At 45.7% G+C, this 19,958-nt stretch overlaps 1 protein-coding gene across 1 annotated transcript; it reads right to left on the reverse strand.

Moving 5' to 3' along the window:
* Positions 1-1,230: 1,230 nt before the first annotated feature.
* Positions 1,231-19,958, reverse strand: F2R (coagulation factor II thrombin receptor). Its single transcript, XM_025296379.3, has 2 exons — positions 19,727-19,958; positions 1,231-4,512 (listed from the first exon to the last, which is right to left on the reverse strand). Exons 1-2 carry the CDS (start codon positions 19,812-19,814, stop codon positions 3,317-3,319), a joined length of 1,284 nt encoding a protein of 427 aa, XP_025152164.2. The 5' UTR covers positions 19,815-19,958; the 3' UTR covers positions 1,231-3,316.

Consider the following 19,958-nt stretch of genomic DNA (forward strand, 5'->3'; position numbering starts at 1 on the left):
TGGCGACCGTGACCTGAGCTGACTTCATTCAGTAGATCCATTCCTGAAATATTATGCAGACTCCAGGCCTCAGGAACTTAAGTTCATGTGTTAACTTTAAAGTGCCGTGTGCGGAATAATTCTTCTTAATTGAAATAACTTTTCTGTTGACTATGCATTTAGAAATACATTATCAGAATTTGGGGTTCACTTTCAGCTCTCATAGGTACTTATAATTTTGCTTTTAATTCCTCCTCCTCCCTCTGCCCCAGGGAGTGTTGAACAGCAAAGGAGTGTCACTCAAGAGCAACTCTTCCTTAAGTTTCAACCTCTGACATTGGTTTCTTTCTTCACTAGGAAAGAACTGCAGACTATCCACGATGCTCATAACCCAGGAATCCGAACATATTCTCAATGATATAACCTTAAATTTTCCTAAGAAGGGCTTAAAAAAAAAAAAAAAAAAAAGACACAGAAAGTTTTGTAATTAACTACCAAAGCTTTTGGTAGAAATTGTACTTTTCTTTTTCCCTTCCAGTTCCATTCTCTGTGCCCCAAGAAACTCACCTTTATGGGCTGTATCACCCAGGTTCCCTTGACCTTGGGGTGCAGGTTAAAATCAGGAGCAATGGGAGGTGCCAACAGACATCAAGGTATGAGGAGAGTATGTGTTTCCGCCTCCCCGCCCCAACCTGCTTTGGGCCAGGGGTGTAACAGCTTTCCTTAATGGCTAGTCCCTGGGGCTCTTCACCAGCTCTTGGTTCCCTTAACCCTGGCTGTGCGTGCGTGCCAAGTCGCTTCAGTGGTGTCTGCCTCTGTGTGACTCTATGGACTGTAGCCCCCCAGGCTCTTCTGTCCATGGACTTCTCCAGGCAAGAACACTGGAGTGGGTTACCATGCCCTCCTCCAGGGGATTTTCCCAACCTAGGGGTTGAGCCCACGTCTGTCTCCTGCACTGGCAGGCAGGTTCTTTATCACTAGTGTCATCTGGGAAGCCCCTTAACCCTGGCCCACACCTCTGTAAATCGTCTCTTCATTAATGGCTTCCCTGGTGGCTGAGTGGTAAAGAATCTGCCTGCCAATGCACGAGACACGGGTTTGATGGACAGTGGAGTCTGGTGGGCCACAGTCCTCGGGGTCACAAAGAATCCGAGGTGACTTCCTGACTAAACAACAAACAACAGCTAAATCCTTAGACTGGCCTTCCTGCCAGGCTCTAAAGACACAATAAAATTTTATTCCAAACAGATATCAAGCAAACCTTCAGGTTTATTAATAGAGGTTATATACATTTAAAAAAAAGAACATAAAAACAGTGATGTAATATTTTATAAGTACATACTGATAATACAGTAATGGGTCTTATTAAGTCAGATTTTAAGTCAGTATTTCAATATAAACAATGAATAAACAGTGACAGTATATCTTCACTAAATTAGATAAAATGAATATAGTAACTAAATTAATAAAAACAATGTTAACTTTTACTTACAATACATACTTTTATGTAAATTATTCAATGGCATTTGGAAACAGTTTGCTCTTTTAAATTGGTAAGCACTTGTCTTACAGCTTTCTGTTTAAAATGCCAACATTTTTTCATAAGGAAAAAAGATATATATCAATATTATTTTTAATTATTTTGCTAAATACATGAGGATATTCTGTACTTGATACTCATCATAGGGTTAAAAATGCTTTTAAAGTCATTTCATTAACTCTTAATAAAAGTGAATGGAAAAAATGGAAAATATTTTCCTAGATTTCAAAGTCAATTCCATTTCTTCTGCCATTTCTAATCTGACATAATTAATGCTTTTTAAAAAATCTGATTTGAGTATGTACTGAACAAACATTGGTAAATAGTGTCCAATTAAGTCAGCCTGAAGGACTTACTTTTTCTCCTTAGTTGATGTTTTATTTTTTCAATCTTTTATGTATAACTTTGCTTTCATGTTGATACACAGACTGATGATTATATTATATACAGAATTTATAATTATCTTGCTTGAATAACACTGTAATAAAACATTTCATATTCTGTTACTGAAGGACTTATTTTTAAAAACATGCTTCCTGTAATATATGATGTTTTCATCTCAAGTTATAATCACAGGAAGCAGTAACCCAAATGTTCAAAGTTCTTCACCCACCAGGCTCGATTATGTGGCACTTCATGGTGGCATCTGGCTAAAAGCACTTCTTTACATATTGATACATTTCTTGTCCACACCATATGTTGGTTCACTTTGTTATTCTCCAGAGTAGGTTTCAGACTGACTCAACTCTGTCTGCCCAGCACCCATGCGTGCCTAGAGCACATGATGACTGTCCATGCTTGTCTGTGGCTGGTTCCAGCTGACAGTGGCCCTTGCAGCCTAACTGCTGCAAGCAGACATGCCTTCTTTCTCCACTCTTAAAATAGGCAGAGGAGTCTTCTACGTTCATTATATCTTGGGATGGCACATCCTACTCCAACTTCTAATAAACATGATAAGCTCATGGCCAATCCTTGGGGGCATCCCAGCAGAGGATAGCAAACACGTGGCTCTGTCTTGTATCTACTGCCTGGAGTCTTTCATCTGGGGGAGGGGGGCAAGTCGCTTTGAAAGCCAGCCTCAGGTCACTGGTGGGACTTCTGCTCATTCTCAGTTTACACACGTGGCGTGTAAAGCAGCAAAAATGCTACCCACATCATCTGTTTTCATCCGCTTTAATAATTTTAAGAATTCAAACATCGATATATTTAACAAGAAAAACAAAAGAACTTTCTGTACACACAGCTAGTACTAAGTCCCATCCCCCAACAATTTAAACATTGCTGTTGAACAATTTAAAAATACATTTATTTGCAAAAGCTGTGCGAGTCCAAAGTGTAGAATCCCTCACTACTCATGGGCTTCTTCAGATGTTCCGAGTTAAACTCCAACCTAAACTTGGCATGTTAAATCAGAAAATCAGAGTTTATTTCCATAGTCTCTGGTGAAAAAAGAGAGGGTTTCCAAGTGCCTATTCTATACTGTACTGCAAATGATGTAATCCATGTGTATATATTCACACATACACACATATATCTATAATCAGCATGTAAATATATGAAAACAGAGACGCTTAGTTCTTGTGGTAACTCTGGCAATACTCTCTTGGAATAATGTTTTCTATTCCTGTTACTTTTGTCTGTAACTAACAAATATACACGCTCTCCTAGGGAGCCACATAAATCACAAGTTTGTTGTTTTGGATGGTAAAGGAAACACTTTAGTCAGGGATGAAGTTGAATCCTCAGGTGATTTGCTTTTTTAACATTTTCTTTTTAACTCACTGTCAGTCCCTTTTCCTAAGTTAGGAGCTTTTTGTATAGGCTGCTGCTCAGGTTACTAGAGCAGGTGTCCATTTTACTTGGCATCAGCTGACCGCTGCTGTTACAGCTGCTGGGATCTGAACTTTCTTTGCAGTGTAAGATCGCGGAGAGATGCCTCTGGCACTCCGAGGAAGCATAGTAGTATATCAAGGGGTCGATGCAACAGCTTATGCTGCTGACGCACACACACAGGAGGTAGGCAAAGTAGGAGGCCTCTGTCATGGGATCAGGGGAAAGGAACGCGTAGTGGAGAAGCAGAAGGATGTTTGTGGGTCCAAAGCAAAGGATGAAGATGCAGAAGACAGCCGCGGACAGGAGCAAAGCCCGGGACTTCTTGTTCTGGTTGGCAACCGTGGAAGAGCTAAGGCATCGGATGATGGACACGTAACAGACGGTGGAAAGGGTCAGCGGCACGAAGAAGAAGACGGCGGAGAAGGTGGAGAAGTAGTACGAGTAGTAGCCTTCCAGCAGCGTCTGGTTGAGCACGTCGTGGCAGGCGGTGATGTTGAGCCCCGGCACCTGGGTGGCCTGCTCCTGCAGGAGCAGGGGCGCCACCCCCGCGATGGCCATGGCCCAGATGGCCAGGCAGATGAAGGAAGCGCGGCCCAGGGTCCGCCAGGAGAGGGACTGGATGGGGTACACCACGGCCAGGAAGCGGTCGACGCTGATAGCCGTCATGAGCATGATGGAGGCGTACATGTTCCCGTAGAAGGCCGCCGTGACGAAGCGGCACATGGCAGACCCGAACCTCCAGTCGCTTCCGGAGAAGTAGTAGCTGATCTTGAACGGAAGCACACACACGAAGAGCACGTCTGCCGCGGCCAGGTGCAGCATGTACACCACGGCCGGCTTCTTGACCTTCATCTTCAAGACGAACACCACGACGGCCATGATGTTCAGAGGAAGGCTGACGAGGAACACGCCCGTGTAGACCGAGGGGATAAAGACAGTCAGCCAGGCGCCGGTCAGATATCCTGAGGCGGCTTTGGAGATAAACGCAGGGGGTGACTTCTGAGGAGGGCTGCTTCTGTTGCCTGAGCTTAATCTGCCTTCTGTGAATTCACCTTCACTCGGGTCCTCGTCCTCTGGCAGTGGGATTAGTTCATATCCCTCATTGGAATTCCTGAGAAAGAAAGACCGGGGACCCACAGTACCGTTTGTTGGGTCTGTCCCTGAAAAGTAAAAAAATTTTAAATGAATTAAAAAGGCAAAAGAGACAAGGAGAGAGTACACGTGACTTTTGCTTTTTGTTTTCTTCCTGGGAGAGTTGGTGGTAAAAGAGCAGGTGACACTCAATGGATGACAGACTGTGTGTGTGTCTCTCTGTGTGCGCTCCATTGCATCTGACTCTGTGCGACCCCACGGGCTGTAGCCCGCCAGGCTCCTCTGTCCCTGGGGATTTCCCAGGCAAGTATAATGGAGTGGGTTGCCATTTCCTTCTCTAGGGGATCTTCCGGACCCAGGGATCGAACCTGAGTCTCCTTGCACTGGCAGGTGGATTCATTACCACTGAGCCACCAGGGAAGCCCAGACTTCATCAGGGCATTAGCTAACTCAAGATAGTGTACCACATTTTGTTCTGGCACAAGCAAATGGTTTTCAAGCTCTGCTCTTCAGAGAGATGAGGTGAACCACAGACTTTCAGAGATCTCTGCTGCAGATATCAGGACAGGCTGAGTACAGGCTGATGTGAAAGAAAAAAGCTCTGACTTCTTTTCTATGTGAGCCACTGTCTATATAAACAAATTACCCCAGGCTGCATGACTTCTCTTTCCTCCATAGGCCTGCAGGTATACATTTTTTCCCTCCATTTGGTTTGTGGCTACCCCTTGAAATCCATTCTCTCTCATGGAAAAATCAACACAGAAAGTTGAGGGAACATCTTAAAGCTTATGGAGCTAGAGGTGACTTTGAACAAGACTGCTGCTGCTAGTCGTGTCCAACTCTGGGAGACCCCATAGACGGCAGCCCATCAGGATCTCCCATCCCTGGGATTCTCCAGGCAAGAACACTGGAGTGGGTTGCCATTTCCTTCTCCAGTGCATGAAAGTGAAAAGTGAAAGTGAAGTCGCTCAGTTGTGTCCGCCTCTTAGCGACCCCATGGACTGCAGCCCACCAGGCTCCTCCGTCCATGGCATTCTCCAGGCAAGAGTACTGGAGTGGGGTGCCATTGCCTTCTCCTTGAGCAAGACTGAGGGGACCCAATTTCCATGACAGTTATCCGGATGATAGAAGCTCTCCTTTACTAGCTTTGGCTTGTTTACACAGTAGAATGTCCCTAATCTCTCATCATCTTTGGGTCCAAGCCACAGTCCCTCAGGTTACCGTCTAATGAAACCGCAAGGCACCTACCACTTGAGTCATCTTCCCTGTCTCCCTCCTCAGTGGGTCAGCGGAGCAGCACCAGTTCTAGGTCAGTGCCTCCCTCAGCTCAGTTCCAAAATGCCACACGCATCCAGGCAGATGCCAGGCCAGCCAGGCTCTTTTGAGTGTCAACTAGAAATCACCATAAAGGCTCTGCTGCAAACATCCTTCCTTTATCACCCTCCTGCACCAAAAACCTCCAGTGGAAATGTTCATCACAGAAATGCAGCATTCAGCTGCTAGAACTCCACCAGCGTTTGCTTCCCGGGAGCTGCACTGTCATTCTGTCACGGAGGAGACTTGGACAGAGAGCTTCTGCTGGGCTTTGGGGAGCTGAAGAGTGGGGACAGAAACCCCAGGGGGAAAAGGATGAGGCTTCTGTCCCTGGGGGTGATTACCACAAAGGCTGGACACACATGTCACTCACAAGTGAGGGAATGAGAACTGGCTGGAAACGAGATAAGTGCAGTGAATTTTCCAGCTTTCAGTTTTATTTTTCAGTAGTGGAATGCTCCTGCAAACAAAAACTTAAACAGAAAAGCATGATGCAGTAAAAGAGATAGTGCTGCTTCTGGAAGGTCCTTACCAGACCCAACTATCCCCTAGACAAAAATTACAGACTCTGGATTCCTTTCCTCCTCCGAATCAATGACGTGAAGTTATGTAGGTTCACAGTCGTGTTGGGGAGGGGAGGGATGGGTCTTGAAAGAAAAGATGGCAACCGGTGGGTTTCTGGCTTTCAGTGGCTTTTAGCTTGAGAGGAGGCCAAAGTCAGTGCCGTGACAGATGGCTGAAACTCAGATAGAAACCTCATAGTCTCTGTGGCCCGAAGAACTGGAAGACAGTGTTCAGGGCAGCCACAGCCACTGGAAACAGAGGAAAGAATCCCAGAAAAGAGCAAGTCGGAGAGGCATGGAGAGCCGCAGAGTCCAGTGTAAATTCTGCCCCAGGTTTGGGGCACACTCAGGGGAGATGTACCCACTCCAGTGTTCTTGCCTGGAGAACCCCAGGGATGGGGAAGCCTGGTGGGCTGCCGTCTCTGGGGTCGCAGAGAGTCGGACATGACCAAAGCGACTTAGCAGCAGCAGCAGGGGAGATGTGAAGCTGCTTTGCTAGACTTAAAAGAATGGAAGTGCTGTTTGAGCTTTTTTGCTCAAGAGGAAACATTTGCAGTTTGAGTTCAACCAAATTAACTGCCTGCTAAAGCAAAAACAGCAATACTCTTTAGAGAAATAAGACAAAATCTTGAGTGTTTACAGTAGGATAATGTTCAGTATACAGTTTAAAAATCATTTGCTATAAAGAGAATCAGGAAAGTGTGACCCAGTCTCAAGAGAAAAGGACAGTCAATGGAAACCAATCCCAAGATGACTCAGATGTTACAACTAGCAGATAAGGATTTTAAACAGAGTGCTGCAACGATGCTTAATGAGGGAAGAGAAAGATTTCATTGAAATGAATGAAGAAATAGAAAATAGCAATGAAACCAACCAACGGAACTTCTAGAATCACAAAATAAAACACAATAAATTGGCATCTATTTCCAAAATGAAGAGCAAACCTAGAGTGGCACCAACTGATCCACAGTAGAGCAGGGCCTGGTACCGAAAGCTTGAGGTCAGATGACCGCAGCAAGAGCACGAACGGGTCCCCTGAGGATAAAGTCTCGATCTGTCCCATGGGAAGAACAAAAATCTGCAGTGATGAGCCTGAGTGTACATAGATATCGAGGTTGTTCCCCAAGGGTGGGAAATAGTTCCTATTTAATCTCCAAGTCTCTCTAGTACCCTGGCCCACAGGTAGGAGGTGTGGTCCTTAAATTGGCTTTTAATTATAGATTTGCATTCTAAAGCTGGCTCTGCCCGATGGCTCAGCGGTAAAGAATTCACCTGCAATACAGAAGATGCAGGTTCGATACCGGAGTCAGAAAGATCCCCTGGAGTAGGAAACAGCAACCAACTCCAGTATTCTTGCCTGGGAAATCCTATGGACAGAGGAGCCTGGAGGGCTACAGTCCGTGGGGTTGCCAAAGAGTCTGAACAACAAACAACAGCTGCCTCTACCAGGAGTCACTTAACTCCTCTGAACTCAGTCTCAGGATCACTGAAACGGGAAGATCCAATACCTGTCTGGCCTACAAATCTGGCAGCTTGGAGCATCACACATGAAATGAGGATATATGTTCACTTTGTAAACTTCAAAAATTGACCAGTGTGAGAAATTATTATCCTTCCCCATCACTTCAATGTAGTTTGTTTCTTGCTCTCAATTGTTTTGAGAGCAAAAAATTAAAAAAGCAAAGAAATTAAGATGGAATCTGTGTTCCTCTTCCCTCCCTCAACATATAACCGTGTTTAGTTTTTCAGTGTGATGAGGGACATGGAGAGGCTGTAAGGTACAGAGCCCCAGCATTCAGAGCCGTAAATCAAATTTCAAATTCACAACCTTTCCCTCAAGGATCACTTCCCTCCTCTTGTGATGCATCTAATTCACTCTGTGTGTATTGATTGGGTCACGTGGGATCCAGACCCTGGTTCAACGGGCCCCGTGGGAGGGAAGTGAGGCTACCCTCGAAGTCATGAATGTGTGGGAGGCGGAAGAAAAGAAATGAATGAGTTCTGGCACTTTAGGACCACAAAGATATGTGTCCTTAAAAATGCTGACCCACAGGAACCTTAAAATAACATGACTTTCTGCTGCAGAAAGTCCTCTGGGGGCTTCGCCAGATTGAGGACTCTCATGTCACGTATAGAGGGGAGACAAGCACATGCATGCCCGTGTGCAAGCTACACGAGCATCAGGCCGTGACCCAGAGGAGTGACACCCTGGAAAACTACCAACACTCACAACTCAACTCTTAGATGCTGTCACTTGGCCTGAACATAAAACTGTCATTAGGCTTTGCGCTGTAGCTAGTCTTGGTTGGCCAAAAATTCGTTCAGCTTTTTCTGTTGTAGCTTACGGAAAAACCCAGATGAACTTTATGGCCAACCCAACACTTTGGGAATCAGTATTTGTTTTCAAAAATTTCTTCTCTGGCTTGGCCTTCTTGGGCAGTATGGTGTTTATGATAGAAACTTTATACCCACTCGAACATGACATTTTTATAGGCTGGAGCCCAGGAAGACTGCATAATCCCGTGATTAGATATCATTGCCTAAGGCGTCACCTTTTCTTGCCACCACAGGTTTTGATATTTTGGCCTTTATGGGATTACAGGATGTCAGCAAATTTTGTTTATTTAACTGTATACCAGCATCAAAGAGAGAATAAAATCAATTCCAGGTGACTAGATAATCCAACTAGCTTGTGGCCCTTGGGCTGAAATTTGAGTTTGGGAATCTTGCTTTTACTTTAGTCCTAGGTCAAGGAGAAAGTGCCTGTCAGCGGATCGAAAACTCCTGTAACCATCTGTGTTTTTATTGGTAAGTTATGGCTTAAAAAAAAAACAACCAAAAAAAAAACCTAGGACAGGTCCTAAAATTGATCCTCATATTTGTTGCAAAAGTTTCACTTAATTCAGGTTTCCTGAAATGGCTCTAGAGTAATTTTGATTGTTGAACATAGACTATTGCTAATGAGTTTGAATGTGGACTCTCTAACTCTGGAGACTTTTAGAAATTGTAAGTCAGGCACAGCACTTTTTCTGACTTTGACGAGATCTGGCCTAGAAGCAGAGTGGTGCTCAGATGTTCTCTCAAGGTCCCTCATGATCCTGGGACTTATACCATGTCAGCCTCCCAGAATATGCCAGCTTCAGTCCTGACTCAGAGCTCTGGCCTAGAGGGCTCACCCTTGGTGAGTTAAGAAACCAGAAATCCCAGGACCTTGCCTACATTCAGAGAGAAGGACAGCTGTCCCCTGCACTTCCCCACCAGTGGCTTAACACTACAGGCTAAAGAGCAATCAAGAAGGGGGTGATGGAAGAATGATGGAAACATACTAACTCCAAGCAGAAAACAACATGAGTGGGATACTCCACGGTCTCAGATGGAACCACACATCATGAAAAGAAGTGCTCCTTAAAGAAACTGCTGGTGCCAGATCTGGGGGAGGAAGTGCACAAGACGAGCCTTGAATGTCTTCAAAGAACATTAGGGTCAGGTCAGAAAGACTCTGAAGTCAGTCCAAGGGCCCTTCCCAGTGGCCAAAGATCATTAAGAGAATAATGGCAGAAATGCATGGAAATGTGGGAGAAACGCCATATTTGTTAAGATCTATTAGAAAAGGCAGAGGAACCACTGATCAAATTGCCAACATCTGTTGGATCATCGAAAAAGCAAAAGAGTTCCAGAAAAACGTCTACTTCTGTTTTATTGATTATGCCAAAGCCTTTGACTGTGTGGATCACAAGAAACTGTGGAAAATTCTGAAAGAGATGGGAATACTAGACCACCTGACCTGCCTCTTGAGAAACCTATCTGCGGGTCAGGAAGCAACAGTTAGAACTGGACATGGAACAACAGACTGGTTCCAAATAGGAAAAGGTGTACGTCAAGGCTGTATATTGTCATCCTACTTATTTAACTTATATGCAGAGTACATCATGAGAAATGCTGGACTCGATGAAGCAGAAACTGGAATCAAGATTGCCAGGAGAAATATCAATAATCTCAGATATGCAGATGACACCACCCTTATGGCAGAAAGAGAAGAAGAACTAAAGAGCCTCTTGAAAGTGAAAGAGGAGAGTCAAAAAGTTGGCTTAAAGCTCAACATTCAGAAAACTAAGATCATGGCATCTGGTCCCATCACTTCATGGCAAATAGATGGAGAAACAGTGGAAAGAGTGACAGACTTTATTTTTGGGGGCTCCAAAATCACTGCAGATGGTGACTGCAGCCATGAAATTAAAAGATGCTTGCTCCTTGGAAAAAAGTTATGACCAAACTAGACAGCGTATTAAAAAGCAGAGACATTACTTTGCCAACAAAGGTCCATCTAGTCAAAGTTATGGTTTTTCTAGTAGTCAGGTATGGATGTGAGAGTTGGACTATAAAGAAAGTTGAGCACCGAAGAATTGATGCTTTTGAACTGTGGTGTTGGAGAAGACTCTTCAGAAAGGAGATCCAACCAGTGGATACTAAAGGAAATCAGTCCTGAATATTCATTGGAAGGACTGATGCTGAAGCTGAAACTCCAATACTTTGGCCACCTCATGCGAAGAGCTGACTCACTGGAAAAGACCCTGATGCTGGGAAAGACTGAGGGTGGGGGGAGAAGGGGACAACAGAAGATGAGATGGTTGGATGGCATCACCGACTCAATGGACATGGGTTTGAGTAAGCTCTGGGAGTTGGTGATGGACGGGGAGGCCTGGCGTGCTGCAGACCACGGGGTCACAAAGAGTCAGACACGACTGAGTGACTGAACTGACGAGTTCATAATTATACTTCAAGGAAAATAAAACCTTTTTGGGTCACTTTTGGAGGAAACGAGGGGACCCAGTATGAAAATTGGTAGATAAAGGCCAGATTCAGCATTTATCTTGCCTTTTCTATATTGAAAATATTTTGGGGAAGCCAAATAGTCAATGAAGGAAACTTCTACTTTATAAAATAATCCCAGCTTATAAACACAGAAACAGTGAGATTTAGAAATGCATCATGAAGTGCTTAATGAAATAAGATTTAGTCCAATGATCATTAGTCTCTTAAAAAAAAAAACGTTGAGGTGTAAGGATAAGTGATAGGAACTCTGATAACTGGGTCACCTGACCACACCTGAGTCCACTGCGCAACCTTAAATTCTCAAAAAGAGAGACAGGACTTCCCTGGTGGTCCAGGGGCTAGGATCTGTGCTCTCAGCGCAGGGGACCTGGGTACAATCTCTGGACAAGGCACTAGATTCCATATGCTACAACTAAGACTGGTAGAGCCAAACAAATTAAAAACAAACAAACAAACAGGTGATGTAACAGGTGTGTACACAACACCACTAAGTCAGGCAGTCTTGGAGAAAAACCAAATAAATCAGGCTAAGCCTCCAAATGGACCACATTACAGAAAATGCACAGGAGAGAAGGGCATGTTGAACAGCCCTTCTGGATAGACCCAGTATGTAACAGGAAAGTCTAGAAGAGGGATGACCCAGTTTCTCTGACACAGAGCCTTGAAAAAAGAGGAGGGAAAACCATTACAGATTAAAAGAGACTTAAGGATATGTCAACCTAATGCAACAGCGGAACTCATTTGATCCCAATTCAAATAAACCAACCGAAAAAGCATTTATGAGACAATCAGCGAAATGTGAACACTGACCATTCGAATAGTTCACAATATTAAGAAACTGTTGTTCAGTCTTCTTAGGTGTTATAACATCACTGTGGTAACATGAAGAAAAGAGTTCTTATCTCTAAGAATATATAGTGATATATTTACACATGAAAAGATACCTTGTGTCTGGGATTTGCTTTAAAATTGTCCATTTGGAGAGAAGGAAAGTAAGGATACAAATAAAGTATATAGGGGGTAATTGTACTGCCCACATTAGGTATCTTTGAAAATTTCCATAATGAAAAGTGAGAAATAAAAGAAGAAAAACATTTTATGCACATTTACTAGCCACCAAAAACTAAAGACAACAGTTTTTGCTTTCATTTCTGTTTTGTCTTAGTTTTGAAAGGGAAAAGGTGCTTGAATGTTTGTGTGAACACAGCTTTACACTGAGAGAATTCATGCTACACCAGCCCTTGCAAGGCATTTCTGGAATATGGAGGGTGTGGGTATGAAGAAGACATTTGTTGAGCAGTTACTTTGTGCTCGATATTTTACTTACCTACCTCATGTAATCCCAGTATTTTTATGAGATAAGCATGACAGCGCCTATTTTACAGACAACATGGATGTGCAGAGAGGCTAAGTGACTGATCCAACGCCCCACAGATAGAAAGTGGGGCAGCCGGGGACTGAGCCACATCTGCCTGGTTCTGAAGCTCCTGCTCTTTGAACACCACTTACCCTGTCTCTTCAAAGAAGCTGTGAATTCAGGACCTGCTCCTGAAAGAATACGCTTTTCTTCTCTAGCATTTCACCAAACAATCTGCCCACCCTTTGGACTATATATAGCAGGTGGGACACGGCCATGTGAGTGTGTGAGTTTGGCTGATAATGGGCACAGCTGCTGCTTGGGAATCACAAGTCCTGCTGACCCTGGCGACACACCAACCACGTGCCAACAACCCAGCCCTCACAGACAGGACGGATATAGTAAGAGTTGGTCAAGGACAAAACAGAGAAAGAGATGTTTAGAATACTGTTTCAGATGAGGCAGAAGCAAGTGAGCAAGTAAATGAACAAAAATCTCTGCTGAGGACAAGAATCAGAGAATAAGATAAGCCCTGACTGCAGACTGAAGATGAGACGGCCCCTGCCTGTGGTGGCGCCTGCCCCTCCCACCCTCTGGAGCAGGCTGGGAGCATCCCAAAGCAAACCCGGGGGAAGCCAGGGGCGTAGGGGTTACAGGAAGCAAGGCCAACCAGAAAATGTAAACACCAGAGTACCCAACACCACTGCAGGTGCTAAAACGTGTGTGGGGGCCCCTCCCGAAGGCCAGGGCCCGACTCAACTCGTGGGGTCAGAAGACTAGCAGGGTCTCTGGGAAGGACTCTGATCCTGGCTCTCCCCATTCCTCCAGGCGCGTTCTCCACCCAGAGGGACAGGCGTGGGGATACCGCTCTCTACAAGACGCTGAGCTGACAGGAAAACTAATTTACAGTAAAGGATGTTTACCTCACCGATTTCCCCAGAACCAAAACGTTTCCACGCCCCCACCCCCAACCCCACCCAAGTCCTACTGCAGCTTGTAAACACGAACTCAAAGAAGCTACGTTCTAGAGATGATAGAAACAGTCATAAACAGCACTTCCTGGAAAGTGGAACTCTTCTCGTAACGCCACAGAAGCTTCAGTTCTGCTGACAGAACTGGCCTGCTGCGCCAGCGTTGAGATGATGGTAGGGACCTGACGCTGCTTATGAAATCAATGCACAGGACTATAACAAGCTTTTAAAATCACGTAGAAAATGAACGCATAGCACGTGGTAAAGGTAAGTACTGGTTGGGAAAACTTTTGTTACTGTACACCATGACTGTCCCCGGGCATTTACTGAACATACAGGCAGCAACCGTGTCATCATGTAAAGCATATTCCTTAGAGTCCTTACTGCTGGTCAGCAAAAAAGAAAACACTGGAAAACGCTCCTTTATAATACATAACACCTGACTTTTAATCCACCACAGACTTGAAGTGTAAATAGATGAGATTAGATCCTTTCCTGAAGTTCAATAAATTTGTTTTGAAGTGCAAATTTCAGATTATTCCTGTTATTTCCAAAAGCAGGCTCTTTTGAAAGCAAATAAAGGTCTGTAATGGCCTGGTAAGTGGTAAAACATCATTGGATGCCTTGGGATGGAGAAAAAGGAGGCATCATTTCATGGGTTTTTCCAAGCACCATCCCAAGGTAAGGGCTTCCCTGGTGGCTCAGCCAGTAAAGAATCTGCCTGCAATGAGAAAGACCTGGGTTCGATCCCTGGATTGGGAAGTTCTCCTGGAGAAGGAAATGGCAACCCACTCCAGTTTTCTTGCCTGGAGAATCCTCATGGACAGCGGAGCTGGCGGGCCATGGTCCGTGGGATCATAAAGAATTGGACACGACTGAGCGACTAAGCACACACACATCCCAAGGTCCATGTGGGAGAGGCTGTCTGGGGGAAGCTCAGTCTAGACAGAGAACTGTGTATTCTGACAGTTTTGGGCATAAGCATGAGGAGGTGAATGGCAGAATGAAATAAACCACAAAGTAGGGAAACAAACAGAAAATTCTCAATGTCGAAACTGTGAGTCCTGGATACTGTCGTCCTAGTCAAAAGTAAACCCAGGCTGGGGTTCCTGATGATCCTTCTGGGGTTCTGTGAGTATCCCACAGTAAAGGGGATGCAGTTCCCCAGACACAAAAGGCTGCACATGATATGATTGCACTCATGTGCTGAAATATGCAGAAGTGGTGAACCCAGAGCAAATCAGTGCTGCCAAGAGCTGGAGGCAGGGGATGGGGCTGAGCGTGTGACGGTGACCTGGTTTCTTTTGGAACTAGATAGAGGCGGTAGGTGTACCACACTGTAAATGGGCTAAATGCCACTAACTGTAAACTTAAAAATGGTTAATTTTATGCTATGTAGATTCTACCTCAATTGTGTTTAATTATTTTTATATCTATAGAGTTAATTTTGATATTAATGTTATCCCCCAGTTTGGTCCTCTTCATTTCTTCCGGTGGGTTCCAACGGTCCTGCAGTGTCAGCCCCTAACTCTAATATATCTTCACTCTGTGCCCCTCCTCCGCACTGTGTGTGTCAAAGACTGCATTTCTGCATCATATGCTCAATGGCACAATCTTATATTATTTAATGCAATTATTTAAAAATTCTTTTCACTCATTTCAAGGTAATCTTTTTATACAGTTTTGAAAGGTTACTTTCCATTTAAAGTTATTACAAAATATTGGCTACATTCCCTGTGTTGAACAATATTGACCTCAATTTTGGAAGCAGAGGAAGACAAGAAGGAAGGAAGGAGGGAGAGGGGGAAGGAGGAAGAGAAAGAAAGAAGGGAGGAAGGGTGAGTTTCAAGGGAAAAGAAGGATGTGTGTCCAGAATGAGAGAGTGAGACGAGAGAAGCGCAGGGTCCTGGGGACTCCAGGGTCTCAGCGGAACTCCAACTCAGGCTCAGCTGAGTCCGTCTGCTGCGGTGACAGGACAGGAGTGAGCTGCCCGAGAGAGGAGAGAAGGGGCAGCAAGGGCACAGGGAAACGACGGCCGGAAGCAGGCTGGCAAAGGAGCAGGCTCAGAGCTGATGAGGAGCTGCGAGTCAGGGCTGACAGCATGCTCGTCTGTTTAGACATAAAAGGTAGAGAAATGCTGAGCTTTTAGAAAGAAGGCAGGGCAGAGACACGCTGAACTGAAAAGGAGGAGGCAGGGCTGGAAGGGCAACCATCAGAGATGACGTGAGAGGATTCCTGATGGGGGGCCAGAACGCCCCAGTACCTGTCCCCACACAAAAGGAAGTGTGGGCCAACCGCAGGACGTATCCTGTAAACACAGTGCCCCGGTCACTAAGGAGTGAATGAATGGGAAAAATGAGAGAGTCATTTCCTAGACAGGTTGATAGGAAATCTAGGGGTCCCCAAGGAGAGAGGGGTCTCCAAATAGAGGAAATAGCCTGCAAGTGTCAGACATTTTTATCTCTCTTAAGCGGCAGGAGGAAACAAACCAGCAATTTTTTTCCTTCTCTATACAAATTTAAAGAGAGGTTTCTCTTAAAATACTGTGTTGCCATAATGACACCTGGTTTCACCTGAAGTTAGCTATTCTTGAGCCTAGAGATAACCAATGCCTTTTTCTTATGGAAATGTTTGTCTTAAGCCATGCTAATGTACTCCGCCTTTACCCCAAACTTGGTGTCCAAGTCGGTTCCATCTCTGGGCCCAAAACCTACTTGACAAACCAGTATGTTACACTCAGATACTGTTCCCCTAATCTATGTAAATGAAACTATTTGTATGGTGGTCTGCCCTTCTTTAAGATTCAAGTTAATTATTTTATGGCCCAGGATAAACCATTTGGTGCTATTCTGAATTATAGGACATTCCTTTCTTTCATTAACAGACTACTAGTGACTATATAACATCCAGCTGAAGACTAGCAGGGGGGTACTCTTTCTGCCCCCTTCTGATGCCTATGTCAGAAGCTTTCTCTATCTCCTTTATACTTTAATAAAACTTTATTACACAAAAGCTCTGAGCGATCAAGCCTCGTCTCTGGCCCCGGATTGAATTCTTCTCCTCCGGGGGCCAAGAATCCCGGTGTATTCGCGTGATTCAACAACAACCTTTCAAAAAGGACGGGAAGGAGGAAGTTCTAAGTGATTGAGATGCTGGGGTAGAAAACGACTTGCTGATTCATAAGAAATTTGACTTTCAGAGGTTTCTGCTTGACTACAAGCAGCTTCACCATCTCATTTCGTGTCGTTTGTTGGGCGGAAGATGACAGCCTCTCAGTAACGGCCAATTAACCTGCACGTTCATGACGGAGGTCTAGGCACAGACTGCCTTATCATCTGCTTCAGAGAGTAAAGGCAGGGGACCACAATCGATGCATCTACGCTTACTAAGCACCTCTGTGTGCTAGACCTGGGCTCCCCAGCCAGAGAGGCACAGACTCTGCCTTCCGGGATCCCGGGAAGCTCTGCAGGATTATTTCTCTGCTGTCAGAGGGGCTGGGGGCTCTGGATGGCTTCCTCTTCATAGTGGACAGTCGAGAAAGCCTGCACTTGGCGGAAAAGGCCTGTGGTCAAATCTGTTTCACTTGTAACCGCACTTGTGACTTAACCATTTGGGGGCCTCAGTTTTTACCTGTAGAATGGGGATGCCATCTACTCAAACGGTGGATACAGGGATAAGTAAAATAGTGTCTGTAATGTGTCTAGGCAGAGTGTTGGCTGTAGTAGGTTCTTGACATAAAGTAGCTGTTTTTAATTAAATGTGAACAAGTAGGGTGTGGGAAGGGCATTCTGGCCAGAGGAATGGCCTTGGGACAGAGCCAGAGAAAGCACAGCTCCCAGGAGGTGGAACTACAGGGCAGGGGCTGGGTGAAGTACAGGTAACGTAATAGATTATGTAATAGGGGAGGCTCAGTAATAAGGGAGGCTGGGGACCCATCCTGCATGGGAACAGGCACCTTCGTCTATACTAAGGAACTGAGCTTGACTTTGTGGGCAGGAAGGCAGTACATGGAATCTCCTATCTGACCCCCTTTGCCACAGTCACCATCAGCGCTTCTGGCACCTTTTACTCTCCAGACCTTTACAGAATCGACGGACATCACGTCTAGGACACTGACACGCTTTGATGAGAGAGTCTCACTTATACTGCTTGGACAAAGGAATGTAAACTGGTTAATGAACTCAGGAATTTCTCAAGTATCTGCTGAGTGAACATCTGTTCTAGATGCCAAAGGGATAAACGGAAGTTTATAATCTTTGCTGGGGGATGACAGACCCACAAAGTGGAAAAGCCACTTTGCAGGAAAAGCCAAAACGAGTGGGGACAAGTCTGAGAGTGCTTTGAGAAAGCTCAAACTGGTGGGCAAGGCTTGTCCTGGAAGGGTTTCCAATGACTGGGGTCTCTTGACTCCTTCCATCAGATACAGGTGGTTAAGACACACATTGTTTAGAATTGCAGGTGCACAGTGATCATAAAAAGCAGACCTATTTTTGGATGATTTTATGGGGCTTAAAACTCTCCAAAGACAAGGTCCCACCTATTTCTTGCATCCAGGATCCCCTCCTCCTTTTGGAATTTAGGTACACAGTCTCTGAGACTTAGTTTCAGAGTTGGCAAAAAGGGATAAACATGTGAGGGGGTGAAATGAGACAATGTGTAGTGAAAACACCTCTGGGCCCAGGGTTAAACACACAATACAACACTTAACAAGAGTGCCTTTTCTTTCTCATCCTCTTTTCTTCTCTCCCTCATAAAGTGGTCCCAGAATCCGGGGCAGATGATTTGGCCAATGTTATTCAGCTCTATCTATAGCAGCGTCTTAGCATGCACCATTCAGGTTGATGTGTGTAACAAGCGTGGGGAACAGCAGTCTGAACTCCACTCCCTTACAAGAGGCCAAAAACCTTCCTAGGGAACCCACTGCGAAGAAAGGTGACACAATGGACGCAGCATCTGTATAAACACCTCACCATCCAAATCTCAAACAAAAATTTGTGTTAAGAGCACATCCCAGAATAAATCTATAAAGTGATATCTGACATCAATGTCACCATACACAATTTTTCAGGAGTTCTCTGCTTTCCCAAACATTGCAAGAGATAATGTGCGAAGCTGCTGCAAAACTTTTGGGATCCTGTGTGGGCCTCTCAGTGTTCTCAAAAGCACACCTCCAAACTCACCCTGAGCAAAGATGGAGAGCAGAGAAACCCGTTTCTGTGTGTTTCTGTCACCTCTCCATCTCCAACTGCCTGTATTCCTTCCAAGTTGTGAAAACAATACAGAATACACAGTGTTTCACAGATAAGGAAAACAGCTAGCATTTGTTACTACTCGGAATAAAAGAAGCGGTCAGGAAGCTTACAAAGTTGTATCGCTATAAAGAAATAACAGCATTTCCCCCATCCCTTTCTATCTAGGCTCTTTCCAGGCAACAACTTTTCTGCCCTGTTTTTTTTTTTTTTTTTTAAGGGGGAGAAGTTGGAAAATGCATTTATTTGCTCAGGCAGCCAGATACTTTAAAATACACGCAACGCACAGTAATACATGTATTCTAGGTGAGAAACCTCCGTCTCCCAGCAGATCAGAAACTGAAATGGTTTCATCCCACAGGGGCTGAGGGAGCCGTTTGTGAGGAGCTGGATTGTTGCCTCAACTCGCTTGGAAGACTGGGTCCTAGGAAACAAGCAAACAAAGCCCGGCGACCACCGCCTCGTGGCGATCTAGCTATCACTCGGTATCCCGCACCACGACCACCATACAAGGCCTGTCTGTGCCCGGCGGGGCGGCAGGTCCTGATTCTCCACTGAACGGGCCACGGGACCAAGCTTTTCTCTACACCCCTTTCCTCGCCTTCAAAATGTGCAAGAAAAGCCGTTTGAACAAAACAAAACTTCAGCGGGAGCGGTTCTCCACCACCTCTTGGGGAAAAAAGAAAACCAAACAAAAACCCGGACCGGCTATTGGTGGAGCAACGTGAAACCCCTTTCTTTTCGGGGTGGTCCTGGGAGAAACAGGCCCCGCAGTGACAACAAATGCAACGAGGTCCCTCGGCTTCCCCGAGACAGCCCGAGCCCTCCTCGTCCACCTCCCACACCCTGCATGCTCCAGAAGTCGGTGCAGAGAGGTCCGGGCCGAGCCCGCAGCGGGCTCCCAGAGAAGGGGCGGTCAGGGGGCACCCCCGGGGTCCCGCGGAGGCCCGGGGCTGCAGGACCGGACGGGAGGGGAGTTCGGGGCCCATGCTCACCTGGTCTGGGGCCTCGGGTGCGGGCCGACACCAGGGGGCTGCACAGACCGAGCCCCGCGGCCCAGAGCAGCAGCCACCGCGGCCCCATTGTCCCGGGGCTCCGCGCGCTCGGCGGGGCCGGGGCGGCGCGGCTCGGGGAGGCTGGCCCGCCGCCCGGACGCTCGGGCAGCACGCGGGGAGTCTAGAGGGCGGCCGCGCGGGCAGACAGACCGCTCGCCTCTGGGCAGGATGA

The sequence above is a fragment of the Bubalus bubalis genome, chromosome 11, assembly GCF_019923935.1.
Source record: "Bubalus bubalis isolate 160015118507 breed Murrah chromosome 11, NDDB_SH_1, whole genome shotgun sequence".
NCBI lineage: Eukaryota > Metazoa > Chordata > Mammalia > Artiodactyla > Bovidae > Bubalus > Bubalus bubalis.

Bases quoted from the DNA above. Each gene is read 5' to 3' on its own strand.
- F2R (XM_025296379.3), bottom strand. From the start codon at position 19,814: ATGGGGCCGCGGTGGCTGCTGCTCTGGGCCGCGGGGCTCGGTCTGTGC. The intron at 4,513-19,726 runs GTGAGCATGGGC...TTTACTTTTCAG, and splicing joins CACCCGAGGCCCCAGACCAG to GGACAGACCCAACAAACGGT.